The following is a 12,880-nucleotide window of genomic DNA, read 5'->3' on the forward strand; positions in this document are numbered from 1 at the left end:
GCAAGTAAAGTAAAGTTCTTCTTAGTATTGAAATAATGTACTATCAGGTCTTTTATATAGTCGTTTATAGCATGTGTCTTTATAATTTGCATTACAGGAGCTCATATTCAGTTCCAAAACTTCTCTTCAGAAGACAACCATGACTTCCTAGAAGTCAGGGCTGGTCCACAGCACAGCTCATCCCTTATTGGTCAGTTTACTGGCTCACAGCTCCCACCCCCTTTACTGAGCACTACCCACCTGACGATCATCCACTTCTACAGTGACCACTCAGAGAACCGGCCAGGATTCAAACTGACCTATCAGGGTGAGTTGATGGGTGGTTTTTCTCTTTTTAGATCTCTTTTGTTTGTTTGTTTTGGGTTTTTTTTTTTTTAGTCAATGCAGTCTTTACAGATATCAGACCCTGAATTATCACTGCAGGCATTTACAGTCCCTCAAGGGTCACTATGATAACAGACCTGTGTTGAAATGAGTCCCATTGTTTAGTTTGTCCAAATTTATTCAATGCAATGATTCATAAAAATGGTCTGCTCAAATGCTCTGAATAAATTAATATCCCAAACCTAGTAGCCACACTGCAAAGCTTTCACAACTCCAAGAAAGAAAGTATTGCTATGAGGTTTTGAGCTTTGATCCATGAATGAGTCATGCTAAAGACTTAAATAACCTCATGGCTTTCCTCTCATCATTAAAAATGATGGATTGTTAGTAAGCCCCTGTGAGAGACTGGCATCTTGTCCAGCAGGCTTTACTTGTAGCCCTAAGTGCTTCACTTCAAAGACACAAGAGATGCACTGTGGGCCTATATGCCAGCATAACTAGAACAAGGCTTATTCAATTTCAAATAAGCAAACTCACAAATCATGTGCGCATGAATGTGAGTTCCCTTTTTTCCTCCGATTTGGAATGGTAAGTCCTCTAGCACTGCAGTCAGTATCACTGTTATCCCGCTGTTGTTCGTAGAGGATGCAGACAAGCCTCCTCACGTGGAGTTGAACCAGATGCTTTTTTTAACAGTTCTTTGATGAGAAGATGCAATGCAGACAACACCACCTCCAACCTCGGTGCATGCTTTCTCAATATTACGTACACAGTCTGGTTTTGTATTCAAGGGCATAACATGTTTACAGTTAAAAAGGCTTAATAGCTGCAAGCAAATTATTAAAAGCTAAGTTGGATAAGCACTCTATGCCAAAAAATCAGTGTGAGTACATACACACACATTTCAACTCAAATGTTGCTTATAAAAGCTTGAGGGAGTTCTTATTCCAGTTTTAGGTTTTGGCACGCTGACATTGCTGCACCTTTTAAGTACACTTTTGTACATAGAAAGTTTAAATGTTGCCCTGGGAATCTGCTGGAACCACATTCTTGGCTGTAGTTTCATTGCTGCGAGTAATACTCCTTCCAAGTGCACATCTTTTGGCCTTCATTTTCCACAATCACCATAGTTCTTTATTACCTCCATGAATTTCTGTGGTGTCATATCCTTTCATATTCACTCATCTCATTGTTGCTCTCTTATGAGAACTCTGCGTCTATCACATCTTTCTTTCTCTTCTGTTCTATTTCTGCAATGATCTGTTAACCTTATTAGCTTTTGTTTAGCTAGGATCAGCTGTATTATTTGTTGCATGTCCTGCTTGGACTTGAGGTCTTGCACTGTGCACATCCTGCACCTCAAATGCATGTTAAGCCATTCTTTCCTACCTTTTACAGCCTGCTGCTACCAGCATAGACCACACCCAAGAGCATTTTGCACAATCTGCATTGTGGATGCTGTCTAGTGCAGCAGACACAATTTGTATTGACCAGGTGCTGAATGCTTGTTCTAGTGTTTTTAGGTGCTGCCTTTCTCTCTAGCCTTTTGTAACAATTGGGATTCCGATATCAGCCACCTCTGCTCTCTGTCAGCGGCACATTTAATGAAGGAGCTTGACTTGCCATGACACTCACGCAGAGTGAGAACTGCCCTAAATATACCTGTGGTACTGACATTTCCTCAGGCAAGTGCTAGCATCCCGTGTATACCTTTGCCCGATAACTGTGTAGGAGGAGATCACATCTATTGATGTTGCTGCATTAGCTATTACTTGTTGTCTCTGTGGGTCAGAGATTCTTTTCAGTTTACCTCAAATCCATTACCGATAGACAGAAAATTTTAAAAATGTAAGAAACTTGGAAAAATAAATTACTTTTTTCTTCCCCAGCTTCACATATCTCTACCTACCTCACATATATCTCTTATCTCTATCTGTAGGCTACCAACTTCAAAACTGCCATGATCCATTTCCTTTTGCAAACGGTGACATCATCAACAATGATTACAGCGCTGGGCAATCTATAACTTTTCAGTGCTACCCTGGTTATGTTTTGATCGGACACACAGTGCTAACATGCCTGCATGGTATCAACCGGAAGTGGAACCACCCATTTCCACGATGTGAGGGTAAGAATAAGTCATAGCTTCTTGATATATTAGTATTTTGGAAAATATAAATACTTTTAAATTGGTTTTAAAAATAAAGATGTATTTAAAATGTGGAGGTCGTATAGTAGAAAGTTTATTTCATGTTGTTACACCCTTACTAAACAAGCAGTTGCAATTTCTAATGTAGACATTTAGAAAATGAAAAAAAAAATTTTCTTTCACCTGTATCACAAGTTGACATTGTAAACAATTAATTAGTAAATCACTTATGTCACTTGGAACATTTACTGGATAAATTATTTGTAAAATTATTATTCTGTCACTTCTGTCGCTTCTTGTCCCAGACTATTAATTACATTCCTCAGTGTTTGCTGTTCAGCAGTCATTCTTGACTTCAGTTTTTTAGCATTTTAGAAAAAGTGAAAATTATGTTATAATTCTGCTTTTTACAGCTCCTTGTGGCTATAATGTCACAGCTGAAAATGGGACCATCTACTCACCTCAGTACCCAAATGAATATCCAAACTCCCAAGATTGCAGCTGGCTCATCACTGTTCCCCACGGACATGGAGTTTATATAAATTTTACCTTACTGCAGACAGAACCCGTCACCGATTACATTGCTGTCTGGTAAGTCTGGGTACAGTTATGGCTTAATATTCATAAAAACACACGCAGACATATACTGCACACGCAGAAATGAAGAAGTGTTATTTAATGTCTCATGCATGCAGGGATTGAATCATTGATGGGTAAGTCTTGAGTGTAGTTTCACTCTGTCTACTCTCTGCACGTTAATGAGAATACACCAAAAATGTATCAACTTTTACTAAGATTATGCATTCAGTTGTCTGTCTCACACACATTCACACATTCTCCTCATATTTTGGGGCTATATATTGAATTTTATCCCTGGTATTGATAATCTTTTATTCATTTTTACTTTTCTCTTTTCTCTAACGTTAATTATACATAAACTTTATCGTATATGTTCATATGCAGAGACCATACACTACAACCTAGATAATAAAGTACATACGCACACATACACTGTGCTATGTAATGCATACGCAGACTCTTCAGCAGTAATAATAGGATTCAGTGTGGAGGTAAGTGTAATACGGGGTGTATGAGAGCAATGCATTTACAATGGGACCACTGACCAATTCAATCTAACTCAGTACCAAGGCCATACGCAGACTCAGAGAGGGCTCGGGAACTCTGGAAGTAATCATGAGATTCAGTTGGGAGTGGGAAATGTAATGAAAAGAGTGGCAGAGCTGGGTTCACAAATCTAACAAGACTCAGCTGGATCTGAAGCGCCTGGGTCAAGAGAAAATTTCACCTAATATGCATTAATTTTCCTGAATAATAACAGTAGATTTAAGAGGAAGAAAATTAAGATCCAGCAGATTTTGGTTTTAGCTATACTTGGTGCTTAGGTGAGGTCAGGCTTTACATTTCAGGCTCTAGAGTCGAGTCAAGCTCTAGGGAGCAAGCATCAGAAATGTAGGCGGTGGGAAAGTAATACATTTACAGTGGGTGACTACTCGCTTTCAATCTTGGATTCTGCTATGGAGAGGCGTTATGTTGAATTATTTTGCAGTTGCAAATTGATTTCAGTGATTTATGTGTTTTTGGCACATTTCACAGGGAACAAAATTATAAAATCACATTCATAGATTGTAGGGAACCAAAAGAACTCGGTTATGTGAGATTAGTTCACACATAATAGCTCAATGTAGCTATATCTCAGACACATGAATATATTTGGAAGTGACCTGGGGCTGACACTGAGGAGCACAGTGCTTTTCTCATACCCAGTGGGATGCTATCTACCTTCCAGGGTCTTAGACAGCTTAAGAGCACCTAATCCAAAGGTCTACTGCATTATATGCATGTAAATAGAGTCTACTGGCATTAATACTTATCACTTCAAACATCCTCTTATAAAAATGTTTCTTCCTTAATATTCTTTTTGACTTTTCGACTTAACCAGACAAAACGAATATGCTTTTCATGTGGAAAATTGAAGCGATTTAACAGGAACAGTGGGTTTTACAGTGAATTACCAGACTACATTAAATTTAGTATATGAACTCAGGCCTGCTGAATTTTTTCTTTAATGATGGAGTTTGTATTTGAAATACTTTTAATTATATGCATCAGCGGTGAACTGTTATTAAAACAGGATAACTGACGTTATCTAATTGAACTCATAAGAGCATAAGATCACAGCCACAGGTTTTTTAATGATTTGGGACTATTTGGATGCTCTAATTCAGTCGGACAGAAAGTGGAATAAGACACTGTTTGTGCTGCTGGGTTAATAAGAAGTTGACTGGAAAAATAGTTTAAATTTAATATGAAAGTTGCAAAGGTTAATTTTGGAAGTTCAGTCTGAAAACAGGTCACGCTAAATATGAAAAAACAAACTTGCTCTCAGTTTAAAATAAATTACTGTACTGAAAATGAAAGGGCTTTCAAAAAATGTCCTTTTTTACGTAGTAAATAGTATAGCATAAATGCTAATGAAATGGCCAAAATTGGACTTGGGAGTGGCGCATTCACAGAACGTTTCTTTGATTCAGACTGAGCAACAAATTGCTGCCGTTAGTAGAAGCTCACAATCACCAGTTGCATTTATAGTTAAGTCAGAGATCTACCTGTTACGCACAAAAACCCCCAGAATGCACTTGTACTGATGTGATCGTTAATTACTACTGGCTGCTCTTTGCGGTCACGCTGATTTCCTTTTCCCCTGTTTTGGCCTGTCATTACTCAAACTTGTTACAAATGTCTTTTGAATGCTCTTTATCTTGGTGTGTTTGCATCATATCGCAGTGATCCGTGTTTGCTGGTTTCTGTCCTGTACACCCCTGGGGTTTATGTGACAGCAGCTGCATCCAGATGTCAGGGACTAAAGCCAAACAGCCTCTGTGGTCTTCCACTTGTTGTGTTTGGCTGTTTGCCAAATACCACTGCTAACAGTGGGCATCAGATCTAACATCAGAGTAACACAGTACAGTAGTTAATGGTGCTGGACACTCAATAAAAAAAAAGCAGTATTTCTTTAAATACTTTAAAAAATAATAATACTGGCAATATTTTATGTATTTTAGATGCTTTGTGTCACATTCAATATATCCCAGTGGTGGATGAGAATGAAATTTAGAATAATGTCTGTAAATAATTCAGATTTTATTCTCAGCTCAGAATAATAATTATACATTATCAGCATTCAATCAATATCAATGCAATATTTTGATATGCTCGGGGGGGAAAGTGGATTCTGAAATGTTATAACGTCTGAAATGTTATAAACTGAAATGATATCTAGAAAGACTAAGATAATAACGTGGCTTCAGAATGTAATCATCATTTTGCACCTGGAATCTCCAGATATCCTAAACTGTAAAATGCACTCACCACAAAACAGCTCCTTTCCAAACTGCCCTTTGATTGAAAGTATTCTGAAGATCAGGGTGTGGCTGCTGGGCTGGAGTCAGCATGCAACATCTGCTTTAACATCAGTCTGGATTCTTGGCCTAGCTTTGCATTAGCATGTTGTCTGTGCACACGCTTGCAAAGAGCAGACGTTCTGTTAGAAGGGGGTCGTTTCAGTCCTGGATGCACATTCCACTTTACAACAAAAAAAACTTTTGAGGTTTTTCTGTTTTCTTTTCTATCTGCCTGGCGTGCAGATAACTGAGGAACCATTGTAACGCAAGTGTCGACATGATTGTAACTGTAATGTAATTACAGAATTTAGTATGGTAACATCTTACAGTAATTACTGAAAAATGTAATGAGATTAAAGTAACGCATTACATACAACAAATCTCGGTTGACGAAATGATGGGAAAGGGAGGTCAACAGGAGGTCAGAAGCAGAGATGAGTAGTCAGGCTTCCAGCCTCTGTTTCTGCCTGTTCATGTTTCTAAAGTAAAATCACTGTGGAGATCGCTTTGAAGTTGTTTTGAAGTTTGGGCTGTTTTTCACTTTTGCTTTGTGTTTTCTGCTTTCTGTCCTTACCTAAAAGTAAGATCGTGTATGTGTCCATATTAGGGAAGGGATTTGTGCTGTTGTGTAGGAGTGTGGCCTATAGGTTTATATTGCTGGTAATTATGTGGCAAGGCCATTTTACAGTACTTAAGCAATTAAGTAATGTACTGTATTACTTTTAAGTTATGAGTAATGTGTAATAAATTACCTTTTTTGGGTAACAACCCCAACATCAATCGAAAATGAGTTATTTAAACTTATTTTGAAATTATGCTGAAATAGCTATAATATGATTATGCACAAATATTACATTACCTCCCTCTTCTGTTCATCATCATGTGTAAAATTCTTCCCGTGTATTATTATGCTTCGTGTGCCTTTGAAGACGAACAAGTATGGTTTGTGAAAAACATAACCATGAAAAAATGAAGCTTTGATGGTTTGAATATCCACAAGTGCTTCATCTACCCACATCTAATCATCATGCACAATGACAAATGTCTAATGTCTTCTGGAGCCACATGCCTTTATTCAGTGTAATCAAGCCACATTACAATTAATTTGTCGAGCTGTTTGTTTCTCCTTTTTTCCCCACCTCAAATTGATAGAAGACATATTTGGCCGCACATTGTAACTAGGTTGATATTTTTGGAACAGTAACTGCCTACTCTCTAAATGAAGCCAAACAAAAACAGAGTAATAGCCACCGTACTCTCATTAGCCAAACTGGTCCTGGCACTGGTCCTGGCTCCTGTATTTATTTCTTACTAATACGATGCAGAGGTGCAGAATGATGGATGAGTGATGATTGATGGAGGGGTGCAGTGATTAACACTGTCACCTCGCAGTAAGAAAGCCCTTGGGATAGAATCCCTGTGCTTGCTTGCCTTCCACAGTCCAAAGGCATGCATGTGTTTGAATGTGAGCATGCGTGGCTGTCTGTCTTTCTGTGTTAGCCCTGCAATGGACGGGTGGCCTGTGTGCTGTCCAAGGTGTACCCTACCTTTCCCCACAGTGACAGCTGGGGTAGGCTCCAGCCCAGCTCCAGTGACTCCAAATCTGATGTGCCATTTGGATTTGTTAGGTGCTAAATCATGTCAGCCCCTGTCACTCTAATTACATATCTTCTCAATACCATCCTTTTCTCGGCTGCACTGTAATTTTGTCAGTCACATGTATTACAAAGTGCACAGCAGATGAACAGTGCAAACTCTTAATAAATCTGATTTATTGTATTTTTTAACCTTCATTTCCAAAAGCAATGCTTACCTAGAATATGAGGCAGAGCTTCTCATTCTTTGTTCCCGACCATGTTGTTACACCAAGTGGGGTTTTTGGTCTTCTTCACAGGAGAAGTCTTGTTGGTTTTCTCATAAGTATTTGACTTTGCATTACTAGCTTTATTAAATTACTTTTATAGATGTATAGTTTTCTTTTGATTCACCGAATTAAATGTCACTAGCAAAACTTTTTTCTCTACAGTTTCAGACTTTTTGCCCTTTTTCAATTATAAATTAGATTATTAGATTAGATTATTAGATTATTAATTATAAATAGAGCTCTGAAATACATCCATGTGTTAATAAATAGGAGAGAAAATGTCTTTTGGGCTAAGAAAGGTATTGCTATTGGGTTTGTGTGTTTTTCAGTGAGTAAAAATAGAGTCTAGAAATTCTAACAGTTTTAATTCAAATGACCCATATAGCACATTTTGATCTTCCAAATGAGCTCCAACACCTTCAGAAGACCTTGAATTATTGAGGAGCCAAGAGATCCCAGGCACTCTTCATGAATTAAAATTTTAAAACCCTTGTTTAATCCAATGGCATGTTCATTAAAAACCTAAAACTGGGCATTTAGGAGTGTTAGAAAATGTAACCTTTCAACAACATTCAATATTTAATGAGTGAAGTTAAGCCTTTAATCTGTGGGTTTTGTTCAACGAACTTGTTTGAAATGGGCAATAAAAACAAAGAAAAGAAGAAAAAAAATATTCTTGCAGCCACTTTAGTAGACTAATGTGGACATTCCGGACACATATGTTTTATGTTATTACCAAATTCTGTTTTTTGTTTCATTTGTTTAAATGCAGTCAGCAGAAGGAAATCACACTACAACCAGCAATTCATAACAGTTTATAGGTGATTTTAAGTCCTTGCCCTTCTTTGGAGATGCAGCAGAAACATGTACACAGTGTTGACATATTACACATTTTTTTTATATTGACTGGATGTAGCCCTTTAAAAAATTCATCACTAAAATGTATTTTCTTCAATGGGAATCAACAAATGTACTTTTGTAGGTAATCCTACATTTATAAATATATATATATTGAGATGAGGTGTGGATCAATTTTTGCAGACATGTCAGTGCTCTAGCAGCCGAATACAAAACAAACAACTAAACTACCTACTACTACTAATCATCTAAAAATGTGATTTCGTAACAACAAATTTTGAATTTTGAATAGAATATGAACTTCACATGCGCTATATTAAGAATCATTAATACAAGGAGTGAAACAAATTCACCATAGTTCAAACTGTGTTACCTTTCAGCATGTGCAATGTGACACTTGGTTCCTCTTCTTGCCGGTCAATGGTTTTTAATGTATCCATGTCTTGAGCTTTCCCATCAACTGTTGCTCTCTTTCTATTTAGGGATGGCCCAGATACGTCCAGTCCTCAGCTGGGAGTTTTCAGTGGTAACACCGCACTAGAGACAGCCTACAGTACTAGCCCGAAGGTCCTGATTCGCTTTCATTCAGACTTTTCAACTGGAGGCTTCTTCATTCTGAACTTCCACGGTAATTTAAAGCAAATGGCTTATTTCTACATGTTATCTACATTTTGTTGTAGTCTTAGAATTAACAGTGAATAGCTTCGTAACATTAAGTCATAGGCCTTTCAAGATTAAACAAGTACCGAGCCATCTTTATTTGACTCTTTTTCATTAGTTTCTATTACTTCTTACTATTATTATTATTATTTTTTAAATAGTGTTAGTTTACTATCTCATGTTATGTTTTTACTTCAACAAAGGCATGACTGTGGGTTCTTCTTTTCCTCCAACAGTTCAAAGATATACATGTTAGGCAATGGGTGATTCTAAATTGACTATATACTAGGTATGCATATGAGCATAAATGGCTTTCTGTCAGTTTGCTAGCCATGATTAATGAGTGACCTGTGCATGGTGAACCCTGCCTCTCAGCCATTATCTGATGGAATAGTCCCCTTTGACCCTAGTTGGAATAGTAGATTTAAAAATTGATAGACGTATGGAAGACATTTGAAACCCTAGTTTCATTTTGGTGAAATGTGACCAGCCTCTGAGCAACAAAGTACACTTATTTTAAAGTCAAATACCCTATAACTAAATCTAAGAGTTTGATCTAAGGAAAAAATATATTCATACACTATCTTCATTTTGTCAGGGGAGTTTATAAAAACATGTCCTATCCAGGCAGTTATAAGGGCAGTTATTTTATAGCATTACAGGTAATTTGACTGTAAAATAAGTTGTGGCCCGTGGTACTTTACTTAACCCAAATTAAAGCTGAACATCTGCAAGTCATTGACATCTTGATTGTTCAATGTAAAATCCACAGTGGTAGAGTACAAAGGCAAAAGTAAAAAAAAATTTGATCCAAATATGTTTGGATGATAATCACACTTGAAACCAAGAGTCTTCTGGAACTCTGGATTATGAAGATTTGAGAGTCGGGCTAATTGCTTATTTCTTTTCACCATATGCTCTATTCTAGGATTGTTAAGAAAGTGATCTAGATATGCATCCAAATTAGAATTCCCTTACATGGAGCTTTAATGCTCTGCCAAGATTTTTGAAATTGAGCTTGGTAATCTTGCTGACAGAAACTAAACATATACTGGTAAATTATAAGGTTTTCTTACCTATTACCTTTTATAGGCAAGGTCTCATTTTTAGACAGGGGTCAAAGTGTAAGGAGAGGTGCTGCAGTGATCTACAGTAAGAGAAAAATAACATGATTTTCGTAATATTGCACCAGGTAAATGTGTTTAAGACAACTCCTCAATAGTGAGTACGTTAACCCTTTTTATCATCTCTTCTCTTTAGCGTACCGTCTTAAGAAATGCCCTCCTCCCCCTGTTGTGGAGAATGCAGAGATGATCTATGAAGATGAGGACTTCCAAATAGGTAATAGACATGATTAATAATCATTGGTTTTGATACGGGGAAAAAATGTTGGCTAAAAGTTGCAAAAAACACAACAACTATAACAGAATAACCTGCAAAACTCTTTTATTGATAACAAGTCGGCTGAACCTGCATTCATGCATGACAAATTTGCTTAATTTAGCAAGATTTTTTTAATTATATCGTTTGTTACATTCTTCAGAATTAAAAAGGATCATCAGCCTTATCTAATGTGGTACATCATAAGATCAAAATGAAAAACTACCTGATCAGGCTTGTAGTAGGTCATTATTCTGCTGATTGATTACTTCATTAATCTGCCACATTACTTTGCAAATGCATTATCTAAATATAGCAGGCCCATGCTTGTCTGTCACGGTATTTTTTTTTTTTTCTTTTGCTTTATTAGTGGTACAGAAGCACTTGTTCATAAAATCCATTCAGTGTACCTCTATGTATCGGTGTCTTAGAAGCAAATATTATAAAAATAATAGTGGCACATTTGCAAAGAAAATTATTTTGTACATAATATTTTAAAACTGTTGCAATTGCCAAGTAGTGTATTAGAAAGACAGTCTCACTGGATACCCCCTGGTTCAAAGGACTTCTTGTCGGATGCTTGCCATAACTGTTCAATAGGGTTGAGGTCAGGGGAATGTGAAACAAAGTTTATCTGAGCCAGCAATCCTTCAGATCCATCGTGGTGTAGTATGAGTCGATCTCCGCAAAGATGCAAACCAGAGGGTGTAGCATATCTTTGAAGAGTGGAGTCCGACTTCTCCTTGGTCACAAGTTGTCAATGCCAGTTCCAGAGCAGGCAAAGCACCTGCAGACTTGAATATTCCCACCACACAAATGTCATGTAAAATGTAGACCACCTCACACATAAAGCCTTGTTGGACATGGACAAGAATCTGCCCCTCATGCTTAGACAAAACGACTAGCCAGTGTATATGTTCTTTGCTGACTGGACATTTATCTGCACTGAAATGGCATTTCTGTCAGGTAACAAAAGGAGGTCACTTTTTTAGGCAAACACCTGGTCATGTTTTGGATAAAGCTATTTACAAAGGCCTCTTGATTTTATATGCAATTTTCCAGGCCTTTGTAAATAAACAAACTTTTTTCCCCCATGTTTCATAGAAATGATAGTGTTTTAGGCGGGACCCTGTTATATGTACTACTATCAATCTTTTCATAAACATGCATTTTGGTATAAATGATTGCTTGTCAAGTTTTTTCTTTTCTCTCAGCCCTGTTTTGTGTGTGTGTGATTTGTGAAAAGCAGCTTGCTCATGGTGACCTTTTAGATCAACAGGGCTGTAATTTAAAAAAAGAAAAGAAAAAAGAAAAAAAAAATCACACATTTCATAAAAGCCAGCCAGATCAATGCACCTTGCCAGTGGCAAATAGAACCCAGTCTCTTTTTGCAAAATATGAAACAATTTTTTTTTGTAGATTTTCACATCCGAGCTTTTATGAATGTAGAAAAGTTTCTTGATTTTTGAATGATCTGTTGAGTTTTTTAACCTTTTAATAATTCACTGGTAGCATATTATTTTATTTCAAGGATGATGAAGACATTTACTTTATTTTTTATCAGCTTTTATTTTCAGATTGAAAGTTGTAGGTAAATGCAGTAGTCCTAAAAGGATGCAGACAAACGCAACAGTGATAATAGTCATACTTGATACCTCCCCCGTATAGAGCAACATGAAAAAGGTGCCAAACCTGAGCCCACCACAAGTGAAGCCAATTTGGGCTTGTTTGGCGTAATTATATGCACAAATATTAAACCTCTCAGACTGTTTGACTGCAGGTGAATTTTACATTCACAAAACCTGCCAGAGTGAATTTCCTTAGAGAGAGCACTAGCTTTGTTATTGATGTGCTACCAAATTCCAGAATTGTTGAACATTCTCAAGAAAATAATGTGCTTGTTTATTCTGTTTTAAATTGGTCTTATGCTGTGAGGCACTATACGTCTCCTGGAAGTGCGAAGCATGTATTACATCACCCGGTAGATTTACAACACTTTAAGATGGAAACCCTTTCTTGTTTTTCTTTGGAAGGCAAAAGAAGCAACATTAATCTGGTGCTCGCTTCTTAAAAAATACAAATCATAAAATGTCTGAGTTTTTTCCCAGAGTTCATAAAGATAGACTCTTTCAAGCCTTAATGTAATACACTCCATTTAGAGGGCTGTTGATTGTGAAAATTGTTGTTCCTTCTCTCATCACTCCTTATTTTCTGTAAAGCGAT

The 12,880-nt window shown here is 37.0% G+C and overlaps 1 protein-coding gene across 2 annotated transcripts in view; it reads left to right on the forward strand.

The window, feature by feature from the left end:
- The window catches only part of LOC146393616 (CUB and sushi domain-containing protein 1-like), a 437,819-nt gene that overhangs the window by 374,415 nt on the left and 50,524 nt on the right, over positions 1-12,880 (forward strand). For both annotated transcript variants that reach the window (XM_084931950.1, XM_084931959.1), the window contains exons 43-47: positions 98-307; positions 2,264-2,452; positions 2,887-3,064; positions 9,100-9,245; positions 10,538-10,618. In XM_084931950.1, coding sequence (XP_084788076.1) covers positions 98-307; positions 2,264-2,452; positions 2,887-3,064; positions 9,100-9,245; positions 10,538-10,618 — 804 coding nt within the window. The remainder of the gene's footprint in view (positions 1-97; positions 308-2,263; positions 2,453-2,886; positions 3,065-9,099; positions 9,246-10,537; positions 10,619-12,880) is intronic.

The sequence above is a fragment of the Perissodus microlepis genome, chromosome 1 (genome assembly GCF_051167445.1).
Source record: "Perissodus microlepis isolate ML-2025 ecotype Zambia chromosome 1, ASM5116744v1, whole genome shotgun sequence".
In the NCBI taxonomy this organism is placed as follows: Eukaryota; Metazoa; Chordata; class Actinopteri; order Cichliformes; family Cichlidae; genus Perissodus; species Perissodus microlepis.